The sequence below is a fragment of the Drosophila takahashii genome, chromosome 2R, assembly GCF_030179915.1.
Source record: "Drosophila takahashii strain IR98-3 E-12201 chromosome 2R, DtakHiC1v2, whole genome shotgun sequence".
NCBI classification, from domain to species: Eukaryota; Metazoa; Arthropoda; class Insecta; order Diptera; family Drosophilidae; genus Drosophila; species Drosophila takahashii.
This window is the reverse complement of record NC_091679.1, coordinates 34,683,224-34,696,811: the sequence shown is the minus strand read 5'-3', so window position 1 is coordinate 34,696,811 and position 13,588 is coordinate 34,683,224. Positions and strand designations below refer to the sequence as shown.

General features: G+C 38.5%; 1 protein-coding gene across 11 annotated transcripts in view; it reads right to left on the bottom strand.

Moving 5' to 3' along the window:
* Nucleotides 1-1,525: 1,525 nt before the first annotated feature.
* Dscam1 (Down syndrome cell adhesion molecule 1) overlaps nt 1,526-13,588 on the bottom strand; it is a 63,722-nt gene continuing 51,659 nt past the window's right edge. For 10 of the 11 annotated variants that reach the window (XM_044393361.2, XM_044393358.2, XM_070213073.1 and 7 more), the window contains 12 exons: nt 12,898-13,581; nt 12,732-12,840; nt 12,501-12,677; nt 12,274-12,440; nt 9,600-9,812; nt 6,496-6,651; nt 5,714-5,860; nt 4,965-5,275; nt 4,722-4,902; nt 4,499-4,657; nt 3,476-3,542; nt 1,526-2,708 (listed from right to left, as the gene is read on the bottom strand). In XM_044393361.2, the coding sequence (XP_044249296.1) occupies nt 2,627-2,708; nt 3,476-3,542; nt 4,499-4,657; nt 4,722-4,902; nt 4,965-5,275; nt 5,714-5,860; nt 6,496-6,651; nt 9,600-9,812; nt 12,274-12,440; nt 12,501-12,677; nt 12,732-12,840; nt 12,898-13,581 (2,453 nt within the window). In that variant the 3' untranslated portion in view covers nt 1,526-2,626. Of the gene's footprint in view, nt 2,709-3,475; nt 3,543-4,498; nt 4,658-4,721; nt 4,903-4,964; nt 5,276-5,713; nt 5,861-6,495; nt 6,652-9,599; nt 9,813-10,034; nt 10,203-12,273; nt 12,441-12,500; nt 12,678-12,731; nt 12,841-12,897; nt 13,582-13,588 lie in introns of all 11 variants that reach the window. The other variant, XM_044393360.2, reaches the window with a different exon arrangement.

The following is a 13,588-nucleotide window of genomic DNA, read 5'->3' as shown; positions in this document are numbered from 1 at the left end:
ACTTTAATGACACTGAAACGGGAAACTGACAAATTTATTATTTGCCTGTCGCACATGCAAAGTGATCGCGTTTTGGGTGGGTCTTTCCGATCCTTTTCGCACATAGAGCGGATCGGAAGCAAGATGGTTATACCCCGGCATGCCGATTCTTGTCAATTCAATACATTTAATATTTAATATAGTTAATATATGTATGCTTTCGTAATTGTAATTAGTAATACACATATTTGTAGTATTCAATTTTGGGTTTACCATATAATGCCGCGCTTAATGATTACGAATGCTTCCACGGGGGTATTGATTCTTCTCTTAATTTCATATAATATTCGTTCTGCTAAGAAGGAGCGAGTGATTAGTATAAATGCGTTTTAAACTGCTTGTCCCGTTCGGTTACAGAATTCAAATGTGTGCTGATCGTGCTTAGTTCCTCTCGCTTTCGAGCCTGATGTGCGTTGAAGTTGAATGTCTTTCGTGTTATGTCTGACTTGATCAATAATGTTTCTTTGGGAGTTAAATTTTGATTAATGCGTTTTATGTAAAGTTAAGTAAAAAATTATTTGTATATGTTTGTATATGCATGCACGCTTATCGCTTAAATAATTACAAGTATGTAGCGCCGTTTAATAAATGCAAAAAGTGATCCTTTCGACAATGAAGCAACTCAAAAAGCGTTCGACTCGATTTGAGTTGAAATATGCATGTGTGACGTAATAGTATGAAAAATGGATTATGTTGTGTCTTTATAATATTACCGTACTTATCCTAAGTTCTTTAATTTTCAAACCGCTTTGTTTATTTATTCGTTTTTCTTTTTAATGCCAAAAGTTTTTTTGTTTTGATTTTGATTTGCCGAAATGTTTATAAATTGAGGGTAATTAAAATCGTGTTGTTCGTTACAATTTTTTGAAATCCAACGTTCTTTTGACTCTAGAATATTGCTTGCTATTTTAATTACTTCAAAATTTGTAGGTGTTTTTCTTTCCTTTGTTTATTGATTAAATGCCGTTTCCTTTACTATACACTACTTAATATTTGTAGTTCGTTTGCCATGAAAATTTGTAGTACACTCATATAGGTAAGCAATCTTAGTTTTTTCACAACACTACATTTATGTATACGCATATATCTACTATATAAAACTGGTATAGTCTGGGTAAGAGTGAGTATTAATTTGGATAGGTTAAGTGGGAACTAAAGATTTTGAAATGAAATAATAGATCTAATAAAGAACCCTAAAAGTGTTTTCGTCTCCCATTGGTTAAATGCAGTACATGATGTGCTCAAAGGTCGAGGATCAAAATCCAATTCCGATCTCATGGCAGTGGCCTGCTGAAACATCATGGATTCATCTCGAAAATGCCTTGCTGTATACTGGGTTTTCATTCTGCAAAACTTGGATTGATCCGATTCCGTTTTCAGCTCGCATTAGTCAGTCTTTGTAGTGTTGGTGGTTTGTCCACGGATTTTCATGGGCGCAACGGGCGGAACCCCAAAACAATAAACAACCAAAGAATAAAAAACATAATTGTAAATAAAATCAAAATCATATATTTAGCAACTTATGAGCTAATAACTTAAAATATATCAAATAAAGTGAAATAAACAATTTCAGGTTCTCTTAAAGCTTCAAATGCGTATAACTCATGTTCAAAACGGTATATATCAGAATTGGTTTATAAAAATCGTGCTTGTGTCTATCTGTGTGGGTCTTCGGTGTCCTGGGGATCTTGTATAATACATTCAATTGTTGTGGCTGCGATTTGTGCATTGAACAGTTTTCGATTTGTTCTATTGGAAGCGCATTTTCGAATAAAAAATTAAAAGTAAATTAAAATAAGACAAATACATGTCCTATGCATAATGAATATAGCAAATGCAGAATACAATTACTGACTCACAAAGTTCTACAAATTAACAAACATCACAAGTCAACGCAAAACGCAAACAAAACTCCAAATGTGCGCTGTCCTTAAGAATTACAAAATGTATAGGAAGAAATTATACAATTCGTATAAGTTATGACTAAATATATCAATTAGACGAGTTAATATTATGACTTTGACTTAGGCTAGGCAAAGGATGAGTTTTCTGCTCCTGGCATAAATGGCAAAAGTTTACACAAACAGATTTCGAAATCGATCTTCTCTTTACACACAAGAATTCATCTGATATTTCGGTAGACACCGCTTAAAACTAAAATACATTATTAGAAATTAGTTTCAAATATTCATATAAGTATGTTTTTGTGATTTCTTTTTTTTCTTGGGGCTGCTCTTGTATTATCTCTCGTATAACCTTTAGTAATTTCCTTTAGTATTTCCTGCACACACTTATAGTAGTTATTCATATATGAATTATTTATATATTTTATGTATGTTTGGTTTGCTGCTTGCATAGACAATATAAATATGTTTCTTCAAATTTGCATTCTTTTCGTTATAATTACTTGAAGTAGTTGAATAATTTTATGTGTATATGCGGTATATAACTCCCCTCATTTTCTTTCCGTGTGTTCTGATGATCTGTCTGTGTGTGTGTCTGAGTGTCATTCAACTCCCACGCACTTCATGCACTTAAAACACTAAGCTAAAATGCCACGCCCATCGTCGCAGGAGGGCCTTACAAATTACACTGCCATAGTATCGTAGGCTGTGAATCCTGCGCCATTTGTTTGTTGGAGTTGGAGTTGTTTTGGGCCGGTTTCGTTTCTGCACGTGGGAAAAACATATCTGATTAGTGGAGATCATTGAAAAATGGACTAGGATTATTATGTTTATGCTGCAACCAAAGCATTGCAAGAAAACGAGATGGGATCTTGCAAGGGTTTTTAAGGATTTTCTTAGACTCCGATCCCATCTCGCCTTGGTGGCCGTGTCTTTATGTTCTGTTCGTGGCTTATCATAGTTTACTTCTGGTTCTTTTTTTGGCAAGCTGAGGCCAAGCACAAAGCTGCAATAAACTGTTAATACGAGTACTTATGGAAACACTTGAGTATTTTTCGATAGACAGATATGGTATAGGGTCTGCTTATCGTATGGAGTAGTTTATCAAAAGGATTTTAAAACATTCAACTGTGATTTGCTGTCAAACCAAAATCCAAACCAAAAGAAATTAAAGACAAAACCAATACAATTAAAATTAAAATGAAAAAACGGTAACTCAAGTCGGGTTATACATAGATGTTAGGATGCACTTTTGGTTAGTATCGATAAGTAGGTGCGTGGGCATGCAGGTGAGACACATTTTGTTAGGGGTTTTTCAAGACTTACAACTGTCGTCGACTTTTGTCAGCGATCATAATCATTCATAATTAGGATATTACGTAAATAAAGAAAGGAAGATTAATTGATTGCGATTAGTGAAAGAGAAACTGCATCAGAACTACAGTCAACGACTTCTGTGCAGCTGTTTCGACAACTGATGATTTACGTGTGGTTTGTGAATATTTATTTTCAGGCCTCTTGGCCTGTCTTACCTTTCAATCAGTTTACGCATTTCTTCGGTGGTGCGCTGATCTTTCGGTTGTGGGGATCGCTTCACTGCTGCGAGTTCAGCATTTTGGGGTTCGAAATATTTGCAAAAGAAATTGATTTTTGTTGCCCGAACCGATAGAGTAGGGTAATATATAAATTTAATAAAGTTCCATAAAAGAAAATAGAAAGAAAAATTCGAAATGGATATGAAATCATAAAAATAAAATTAGCTTAGATCTAACAAAAATTATAAAATCGGCGTCCAATCATAAATGAGTAACTTCGTGCAGGAATGTTTCCCATAATAAGTGCGGATCCCCCATATCTTTACTTATTCGGACCTCTAAAAGGTCCTCCCATGCAGATTTCTAGTGACAATTAATTCGAGTTCACGGGTTGTGATTAGATACAAACATAAAACATTGAAATGCAAACGGTGTGCTCCATGAAGTGAAATGAAATGTAAAATGTGCAGTAAAATTGAGTCTTAACAATAAAATAAATATTAAAGTTGTGTACCAAAACCAAAAGTGTAATCGAAATAACTTAAGATTTACGTTTACATTTAAAACGTTAATGTTCTTTTACAAAAATTTAGCAAAACACAGCGTGAATATTTAATTATGAGCGAGACAACTTAAAATCTCTGAAAAATGCGAGGACATTTTCAATGATGATTTCAATGATCGCTGGATATATCTTATGGAGTTATATATAGTTGATTATGAACGAGAGAGGCGAGGGGCTCGTGAGAATTCGAAGTATGAGAGGTGATCAGATTTCGAATGATGATCGTGATAATCACACAAACTAACTCAACTTCGGCTAGGATCACTCACCCTCATTGGAGTCTTCTAAAATATATTTTACACAAAATTTCGAACAGAGAGAATTGAAAAAGATGGCGAATTGGTATTGTTAAAATCTCTCGTATGTATCATGGCGAATTTTAGATATATTTAATGTTAATAAAAACTTAAACATCCTGTTTGTCTGGGAGATGATAACTCAAGTTCCCAACTTACCGCCATAGTTTCCGCGTGGTCCATGATCACGATCGCACTCTGCCTCTGAGATCTCGTTACTCTCCTTGGAGTCGTTGAATGAGGAGTTGCTCATGTCATGGTTGCGTGGCGGTGGTGGTGGTGGCTCGGGCGATCCATTGCCAGGGTTGCGAGCAGATCCTGTGGTTTTAAGTAAATGCATTTCTTTTAATTTTGCATTAAATAATAGCTTATTTTAACTCACCGATACTGCGACGACCCATGGAGCCTCGTGAGCCGTAGTGATCGTAGGGCTGTCCATAGGGTCCTCCGTACTGGGAGCCGTACTGATCCTCCTCGGGGGCGCAGTTGGCGGGATCATCGTATTCGGGTCCGGGTCCGGAGTACAGGCTGCCTCCTTGCGAGTTGACGCGGGTGTAACGGCGCTATAAATAATAAAAGACACATCAGATATATGCAAACCATCTTCATCATAAGGACTTCTTACATATTGATCCTCCTCAGCACAGTTGGCGGGATCATCGTATTCGGGAGCTGGAGTGTAGATCGAGGACTGTCCTCCCTGGCTGTTCTTGCGCTGGTAGCGATTGGCCCTTGGCATCGACTGAGATCCGGAGCGGGAGTGCACGTGTCCTGGATGTCCTGGCGGGAGCATGGTGCCCGCGTGTCCGGGAACTGGGCCGGCGTGTCCGTTCTGGTGCGGGAAGGTCTGGAAGTTCATGGCCTTGGTGGGATCCATTTCCTCGCGGAAGCCGAGCAGGTGGAAGGTGGCATAGGGGCAGATTTCATCTTCCATGCCTTGCGGGAGAATAAATCGATTATTACTAGTGTTCGAGCTGATAAATGTTCGTGTGGTTTCAGTGAATTTGTTTTAGTGTTTTTAGTATGCTGCGATGATACCTGTTACCATTTTCTTACCCCTTATTACCAAATGATTACTTACTAGTTGGTTAGCTTGAGTTAGCTGAATGCGACCAAGAGTTAGACTATTCGTTAGTGCGGGTAATGTAACTTAAAAGTAGGTAAATACTAAGAGGGATCGATTTTTAGAACTTCAAAAATAATTGAAAATAATTAATTTACTAAAGCAGTAAATATGTTAATAAGTGACTATATTGTTCAGTTATCGATCCACTCCTTTCAACTGGTGGGGTAGTGGGGTTAGTTGGGGTTTTAAGGGGGAAAATCAAATAAAATCCGTGGATGGAAGCGGTTGCTCCTCTCCGCTCCGCCTACCTGGATGCCTGTAGTGGCACTCGGCATTGCCGTGGGCGTGGCCATAGTGGTTGCCGTGCATCGGCACTGGCGGCGCCTTCAGCTCCTCGTAGAGATTGGGGCGCCGGGGATCCCAGGTCGAGTGGTTCGAACGGAGGCCACCGCGGCCTGGACATTTCGTAGAGTGGTTTTATGTGGTTCAGGGTGAAGTTGAGGTGTGTGTGGATGGATTCGTTTCGTGTGTGGTTTTTTTCAATTTCCAATTTCGTACAACATCAAAGATAAGTCAACGGAAATCATAATCGAATTGAAGCAACCGAAGTGGTGCGGGATTTGGAGTTGGTGCATGGGGAACAAGAGGGTTAAACGATAAGTATAGATTTTTAATTAAAGCTGGGAAACTCCCAAAACGAAATAGGCAAAAAAAAATAATGTATCTAAATTAACAACAACATTTATAAATGGGTATATTTAATAGTTCTTTTCATGCCAGGAATGTCGGGGGAGAAACCGAAAAGGAAGCGGCTTAAAAAAGCAACACTAAGAATTTTTTGGGTCCGGAAAAGCTTGGCTTGGTATGATATGTGGGCAGACTTTTAACCCTTTGTGTATGCAAGAGCAACGCAAAATACATTTCGTGTGTTTTTTTATTTTCGTTCGCAAAGTAAATGGAAGAAAGAACTAAGCCCCGGGCCATGCCCAAGGATCTGGTTCTGGAATCTGAAGAACCTTCGCCCCAGACATGGACCCTCGGCATTAATAAATGTTGCATTGGAAATTTAGATGCTTACTTATGACTGTACCTCGCTTAATCCGGTCGCAGGTGTTGTAGTTGGATCCGGGCACGGGGGGCAGCTTCCGGTTGGGCGGGGCAATGTAGCCGAGCTCATCCCGCAGGTCCGGACGACGCTTGTCCAGGGTGGCGCCGGGTCCCATTGTCTGATTGTAAACTACATCGTCTAGAATTAATATATGATACGCCAACTCAATATTGAAACACTGAAGATGCTTTTCCTTCATTATATGCTGCTCGCATTCAAACAACTCGCATACTTTACTTCTGTTTTTCTTTCGATCTCGACTTGTTCCGTCACTCGTTACCGGATTTTACAATTAATTTTTGGTTTTCTTTGCTTTTTGGTTTTTGGTGCGGCATGTCAACACACTAAATGTGCTAATTAGTAGCTCAAAAATACAAGTTACAATTGCGTAAAAAGATTCCAAAAGAGGTTACGTGAAGTGTTTTGGTTTTTTGTTTTCGATTTTAAAATATACCAACTGGTTATTACGATATTACGATTGATAACAATGACATGAGATGAGCGATGAACTTAATTTTGGATTTTACTCGACTTTACTTAATCATCGATCAAGGATCTCGATGGTGATTTCAAAAAGCATCTTAGTTTTGGTTGTATATAAAGGGGGAAAGTACGGAAAGTATTCAGAACTCAAAAACGAATACGATAGATTTGATTTGTCTTGTTTTGTGGAGGATTTGGTTGTAGATATAGATAGAGAGTAGTATTTGATAATCTGATTGTGAAAATTGCTTTGGCTATAAGCAAAACGTATGTACAACAATGGGGCTAGTATAGATATATCGTTAACTATGGTTAAACTTATATATTGCATATAAAAAGTGTACTCGACAGAGCCAATAACGACTGCTCATAAATAAATTTGCAATTCGGTTTTGCAAATTGATTTATTCTTCAGACGTTATCAGATGTTTCAGCACAACTTTCAAGTCATATTTGGCAATTGATACTCCAATTGGTTTTAATGACGATGAAATATCAATGATGATTTTAATATGTACACACAGATATTGACATATATGATATATCAAATAAAAACACCTCTTAACGAGGTAAAAAACTAGTGACGATCGCACCTTCAACATACAAAAGTTCTGATATCAACATTTGTGACGAAAAATTATTACACTCGTCATTAAATAGACTTTCTAATATTTTCTCATTCGGCCCGCCCTAGCAGACTATTCCAGCCTTTTTCCCTTCACAGGCATTTTCTATTGCAGCGTGCCGAATGAAAAAATATTAGAAAGTCTATTTAATGACGAGTGTAATAATTTTTCGTCACAAATGTTGATATCAGAACTTTTGTATGTTGAAGGTGCGATCGTCACTAGTTTTTTACCTCGTTAAGAGGTGTTTTTATTTGATATCAGAAGTTTTTGTTTGTTTACATTTGCTCTCATAGGAGCTAATATATACATTTAAATTTAAATTGGTCAATCATCATTTTTAAACTATTGTATTTTAACAAATTAAGTTAAAAAGGCGTTGAAGTATTTCAAAATACCTTTTAAACGAGGTATAGCACATGTCGGTACCTTTAGTAGTGTAGAACTTACAAACTAACGAAATTTAGCCATTTTTAGCTTTTTTCCCGCTAAAGTAGCGGCTTTTTCCAAAAGTCGTAGAACAAAAGATTCCTATATGGAACTCTTGCAAATTTACTGATTCCATGACCCTAAAATACAGTTCGGATACCCTCACACAAAATTCAATACTCAGGGAGCGTTAGTTGTTCGAGCTGGCAACAGTGGCTATTTTCGTATAAAAATAACTTTTAAACGTGACTTTTTACAGTAATGTGTTATATACCAAAATTTAAGGAATCTCAAGGGCTATACAGTTTAAGGTTTTAAAGAAAATCGTTAGAGCCGTTTTTGAGAAAAATAAAAAAAAGCTAAAAAAAAAGTTTTAAAAAATTGTCTTTTGTTCATATTTTTTTAACTATTACATTTACACAAATTGCATATAGAAAGCGTTTATAGCATTTAAAAATACCTTTCAAACGAGATATAACACAAGTCTGTAGCTTTAGTAGTATAGAAGTTACGGCTTTCCGAATTTTAGCTACTTATAGCTGTTTTCCCGCTAAACTAGCGAGTTTTTCCAAAAGTGGTAGAACAAAAGTTTTTAATATCGATGTGATGAACGTCATATCAAATTTTCAGAACTTAAAAAACATATTTTGGACAAGTGGACAAGTGGACAAGTGGACAAACTGACAAACAGAATTAAATTTTCATTTTGGGAAGAAGAAGAAAATCTTATTTTGGCTATAACTTTTGAACGGAGAGTCGGATTTTGACAAATGACCCCTCATTCGACGGGTATTTTCAAAAGGAATACAACTAAAATATTGCGAGGGGGCATTTATCCCCACCGGCCCCAACAGCTCCAAATTTCGAAATTTTCACTTTTTCACTTTCACCGCTCTCTCTCCCAAGCCAATTGATTTTCTTAAAGTCTTGGTATGCAATCCTTTAAGTTTTTGCAATACCTTTCGATTGGTGTATTACTCATTACGATCGGACTATCACAGCAGATTTTCAATTTTGCGGCTATATAATAGTAGTCGCCTTCGCACACTCTCCTGGTGCGCTTCGTCACTACATGGACTGCCGTCCATAGTGATATTAAGAGTTTGGTATATTTTCAGTAATTGTCTTGCTGTTTATGTTGGTATTTTTTTGGAGTGCGTACTTTTGGTTTATTTTTGTAAGTGTAGCTTGTATAAATGTCTCAATAAGTAAATCATGCAAAGCCAAACTACACACTGACATTCCAGTAATTAATAAAATGTTTACCAACCGACCATTTTGTTTTCAAGAGTGACGGCTAAACTTATCGACATATTGGCTAAATACTAGTAAATTAATAATACAAATTTAACTTTAAAATGTTGAAAAAATTAAAACGAATTAAATAGTTATCCCAAAAAATATAATCATTATCCCCACCAATATTTAGCCAATATGAAGCAAAACAGAAATAAAATATTTTGCTAGGATCTACAATAAACAATAATGGTGATATGGTTAGATAGAAAGACGTTGTGCTTGTGGGCAAGTCCTTGGCGGAGAACCTACAGTACACATCCTTCTGGCCGCCGCGCATGTCGTCCGCTCGTCTCCGGGATAAAGCCACGCAAACCACGCAGATGCCCACCGCCACCACGACGACGGTGGCGATCAGGGGGACCATGAAGTTCAGGTCGAGCCACTCGGGCATCCAGGCGGGCAGTCGGATGCGGGTGTGCACGTTTCCGTGACCCGTTCCATCGTCCAGGGGCGCAATGGTGCCTTCAGAGATTCACGAGGGGGCCATACAAACCATTCATGCAATTTTGGGCGGGTCATATTGACAACAACAAGTGGGGATATTGGGGCAGGCAGTACAAGCAATATTTTTTAAGAGCAAGTGTGGGGTGTGTTTTGAAGTTTTAAGGTTCGTGGTGTTCAGAGAGAAGTAGAGAGAAACCGAAAAGAGAACGAAATTCTTAATTAGTTTTTCAGCATAGATACCTTTGTGGTGATTGCCCTTGCTACGCAGTATACAAATAACAATTATCGCTATGATTATGACGAGCAGAGCCGCCACGACGGGCACAACTAAATTTAGGTTCGAGAGGATAATGCGGATCGTGTCCTCGGCGCTTAATTCGGGTAAATCTCGCGAGGGTGCGATAGTGCCTGCAACAACAATAACAACAACAACCAAAGGGTGGTTTTTTTTGGCAAATCAGTGGGTGTGGAAAAACAGGACAGTGGGACAGAGAGAGAGAGAGAGACACACACAGAGAGAGAGAGATAGACAGAAAGATCAGTTATAGCCTTTCACCTCTGCCGGCAAATTGACCTTTGTACCGGGCACAATTCGTAAACACTCAACACATACATATACAAATACAGACTGTGGCAGGTGAAAAGAGTTCAAAGGTTAACTTGTCGATATTGAGTCGTAATTTTCGATATTCATAAGAGAGAAAAGTATATAACGTAATTATAGTTATGGTTTTCGATTAATTTACACATCGCAGAACTTTAAGCACGCATCAAAATGTGAGTAAGTTTATATGAGAACTAGTTAAACTATTAAAAAACTCGTAACTTTATAAAAAACTGTTTAGTTTAGGTTTTTAAATACGTTTAAATGCAATTTGTTTGTGATCCGCTTAGAGCTAGTTAATGATGTATGTTGTAAGATCGCTAAAACTGGACGAAACGAATGGAAGAGCATTCCAAGAACGAGACAAGTCTCCTTGAAATAAACCAACTAACTTAGGTGGAACTCAACTGTAACTTGACATAACTTCAACTAAAATCGAAATTTAAATCGAAATGGCAAAAAACCCAAAAGAAAATGTCTGCGTGTGACTGTAGTGATAAGTATAAGTCGAACCATAAGTAAAAGTTTAAGAAATCAACTCTCTCGCAATCAGACTCTCTGGCCAGGACTCCCAGATAACAGGAATGAAGATTCAAAGACTCTTTGGTTGTTGTGCTTGATTGTTATGGTATGGTGGCTCTGCTCGATTCTTGGGATTGAGTTTCACATTTGCTTTGTCTTTTCCAAGCTTATGGTAAATGAGCACTTTGCTATTTTTAATCAAACAAAACAAAGCAAAACAAGTTAGCTAAAATAATAAATGTAATGTTTTTTGGTGAGTGAATCGATTCTGTGACCAGTTGTGGATGGGGAATTCTAACTCAATGAGTTAAAAATGGAAAATCCTTTCAAAAATTGTTATTAGCAGGAGGGACATCGATTGGAGTTTTGTACAATCTATCGATTTGGGAATGGATCGGCAGGTTTAACAACATTTAGTTCATATGCGTGATAACGACAGCTTTTTGGGCTCAATCGATTTTCTTATTCCACAATGGAAGTGTATTTTACAAAAACTCTTTCACAAACTGGGCACAGAAATGCAAAAATAATATAAAAGGAAAATCATAAGAAATAAAACAAGGACATTCCACGTCAATAAGACCATTTACATTATTTGTCAATATCAACACTTAATGGTTTAAAATTGAATTGACTTGGAAGGTCCTACATATTCATACTGTGATCTAGAGCACTACAAATGCTTGGGTCTAGTAAAACGTAAATGAAAATTAAAATCGTGGCTGTTTGGTGAGTTAGTAAACTATTCAGTTATGTACATATGCATATATACGTTGCAATAGCTCTTCATTTGGGATTGTTGATAAAAACGGAAGGAAACAAATTGCATTTACGTAAGGAAAATGATTACTATTTTACATTATTCGGGTGCTTCTGCGTTCAGAGTTCTGGTAGTTAAAAATCGAAATTAATAACTATTTTCAAAGTCAATAAAATCATAATAGAACTAAAGCAACTAGGTATATCGACAAGCTTTGTGTGGGTAACAAAAAATAATAAAATACTGTGCAATTTGTTCACATTGAAAGCAAAGAAATCATAAATTGCTCATATTTCTTTAAAATATGGTTTAACTTTTTTGTGATTGGTAAAGACAAACAAAAAACTCAGGAAATTGGGTGTACAACATTGTATAGCTTGGTGCTTCTCATCTTGTTATTTGTATATGGACAGTGTTTTGGGGACGAGATCCCGAAACCATTCCATCGGAAATCCAAACCCACTTGATGGGTTTACAGGATGCCCTTGGATTGGTACTTTCAGAATCCTACCCCAAAACTGTCAACGTAGAGTACTCTATGTACAAAAGCAATGCAGGATTCATGTGGGAATCGGAGAACAGATCATAAATACCTCCGGTAACGGTCAGAGTGGCAAAGTCATATTCGGCCACAGTGAAGCCAGCCGAGTTGTGGGCGGTGATGCGGAGATTGTACCAGGTGGCGGGTTCCAGGTCCAAAACCACGTAGTTGTTGTCAGGCTTCACATTGTTGGAGATCTGGTTCCATTCGATTTGATCACTGAGGGGTTAAAAAGTCTTAAAAAAAGCTCTAAAGGGTTATTGGAATATGATAATCTACCGTTTCTTGCTCTCTACCACAAAGTGGGACATGGGGCAACCACCATCTTTCCAGGCCTTGAAGTGCAGCGATACGGAGTTGGAGGAGACTTCAATGAAGCGCGGCTTCTCTGGCAACTTGGGCTTTTGTCCCTTGGTCCGGGTGTTCAATATGTCCGAAGCCTCGCCAGCACCAATGCTAAAAGAGGTTGGTAATTACTATGCATTTATAACTGGAATTTTTTAATCTTACTTGTTAAATCCTGTAGCATAGACCTGATAACGGGAGCCGCACAACAGACTCTCAATATTGTGCTTCTGTGAGTCAACGGATACTTCGGAGGTTTCCCACTCTCCAAATTCTGAAATTGGATCAAGGTTAATTTTAAAACTTATCCTTAGTTTAAGAAAATACCCACCTGGCTTGTAGTGCAGGGTGTAACCATGCAGAGGGGCAGTGTCTCCTTCATGGGGCTTTAGCTTGACGGTCAGGGCATCGGTGGTGGTGGCAGACAAAGTGACATGGGGCGATTGAGGAGGTGCCAGGACAATCAGTTTGTGCGTAATCGAGTCCTTGGCAATAGAGTTCTCAGCGTGGCAGGAGTAGTCACCGGCATCCTGGCGATTAACCGACTTAATCAGCAGCGATCCATCGGGCAGAAGGCGCATTCTATCGTTGGCACTGAACTCGACGCCCTTGATCTTCCAGGTGATCTCTGGCTGGGGAGCTCCAACGGCCAGGCAGGGCATCTTGGCGTCCTCCTTGAAGGTGGCGGTGAAGGTGTCGTCGAAGGAGGCGATCTTGGCGGGCACCTGGTCGCTGGGCATGGCCACGATGCTCTTGGACTGCTGTCCCTCGCCAATGGTAGTGCTAGCCGTGACCCAGAATTCGTAGGGCTTGTTCTTCTCCAATTCAGTGGCCTCGAAACTCATCTGGTAGTGGGGCACTTTCTGGGTCTTCGTCTCAGTCTCGGCTCCCTCGGCCTTCGAGTAAACGGTATACTGGGTAATGATTCCATTGGGCTGTGCTGGTGGACGCCACGAAACCAGGATGGCGGCATTTCCCATAACCAGGGCCTTTACATCGGTGGGAGCTTCGGGAACTGTTCA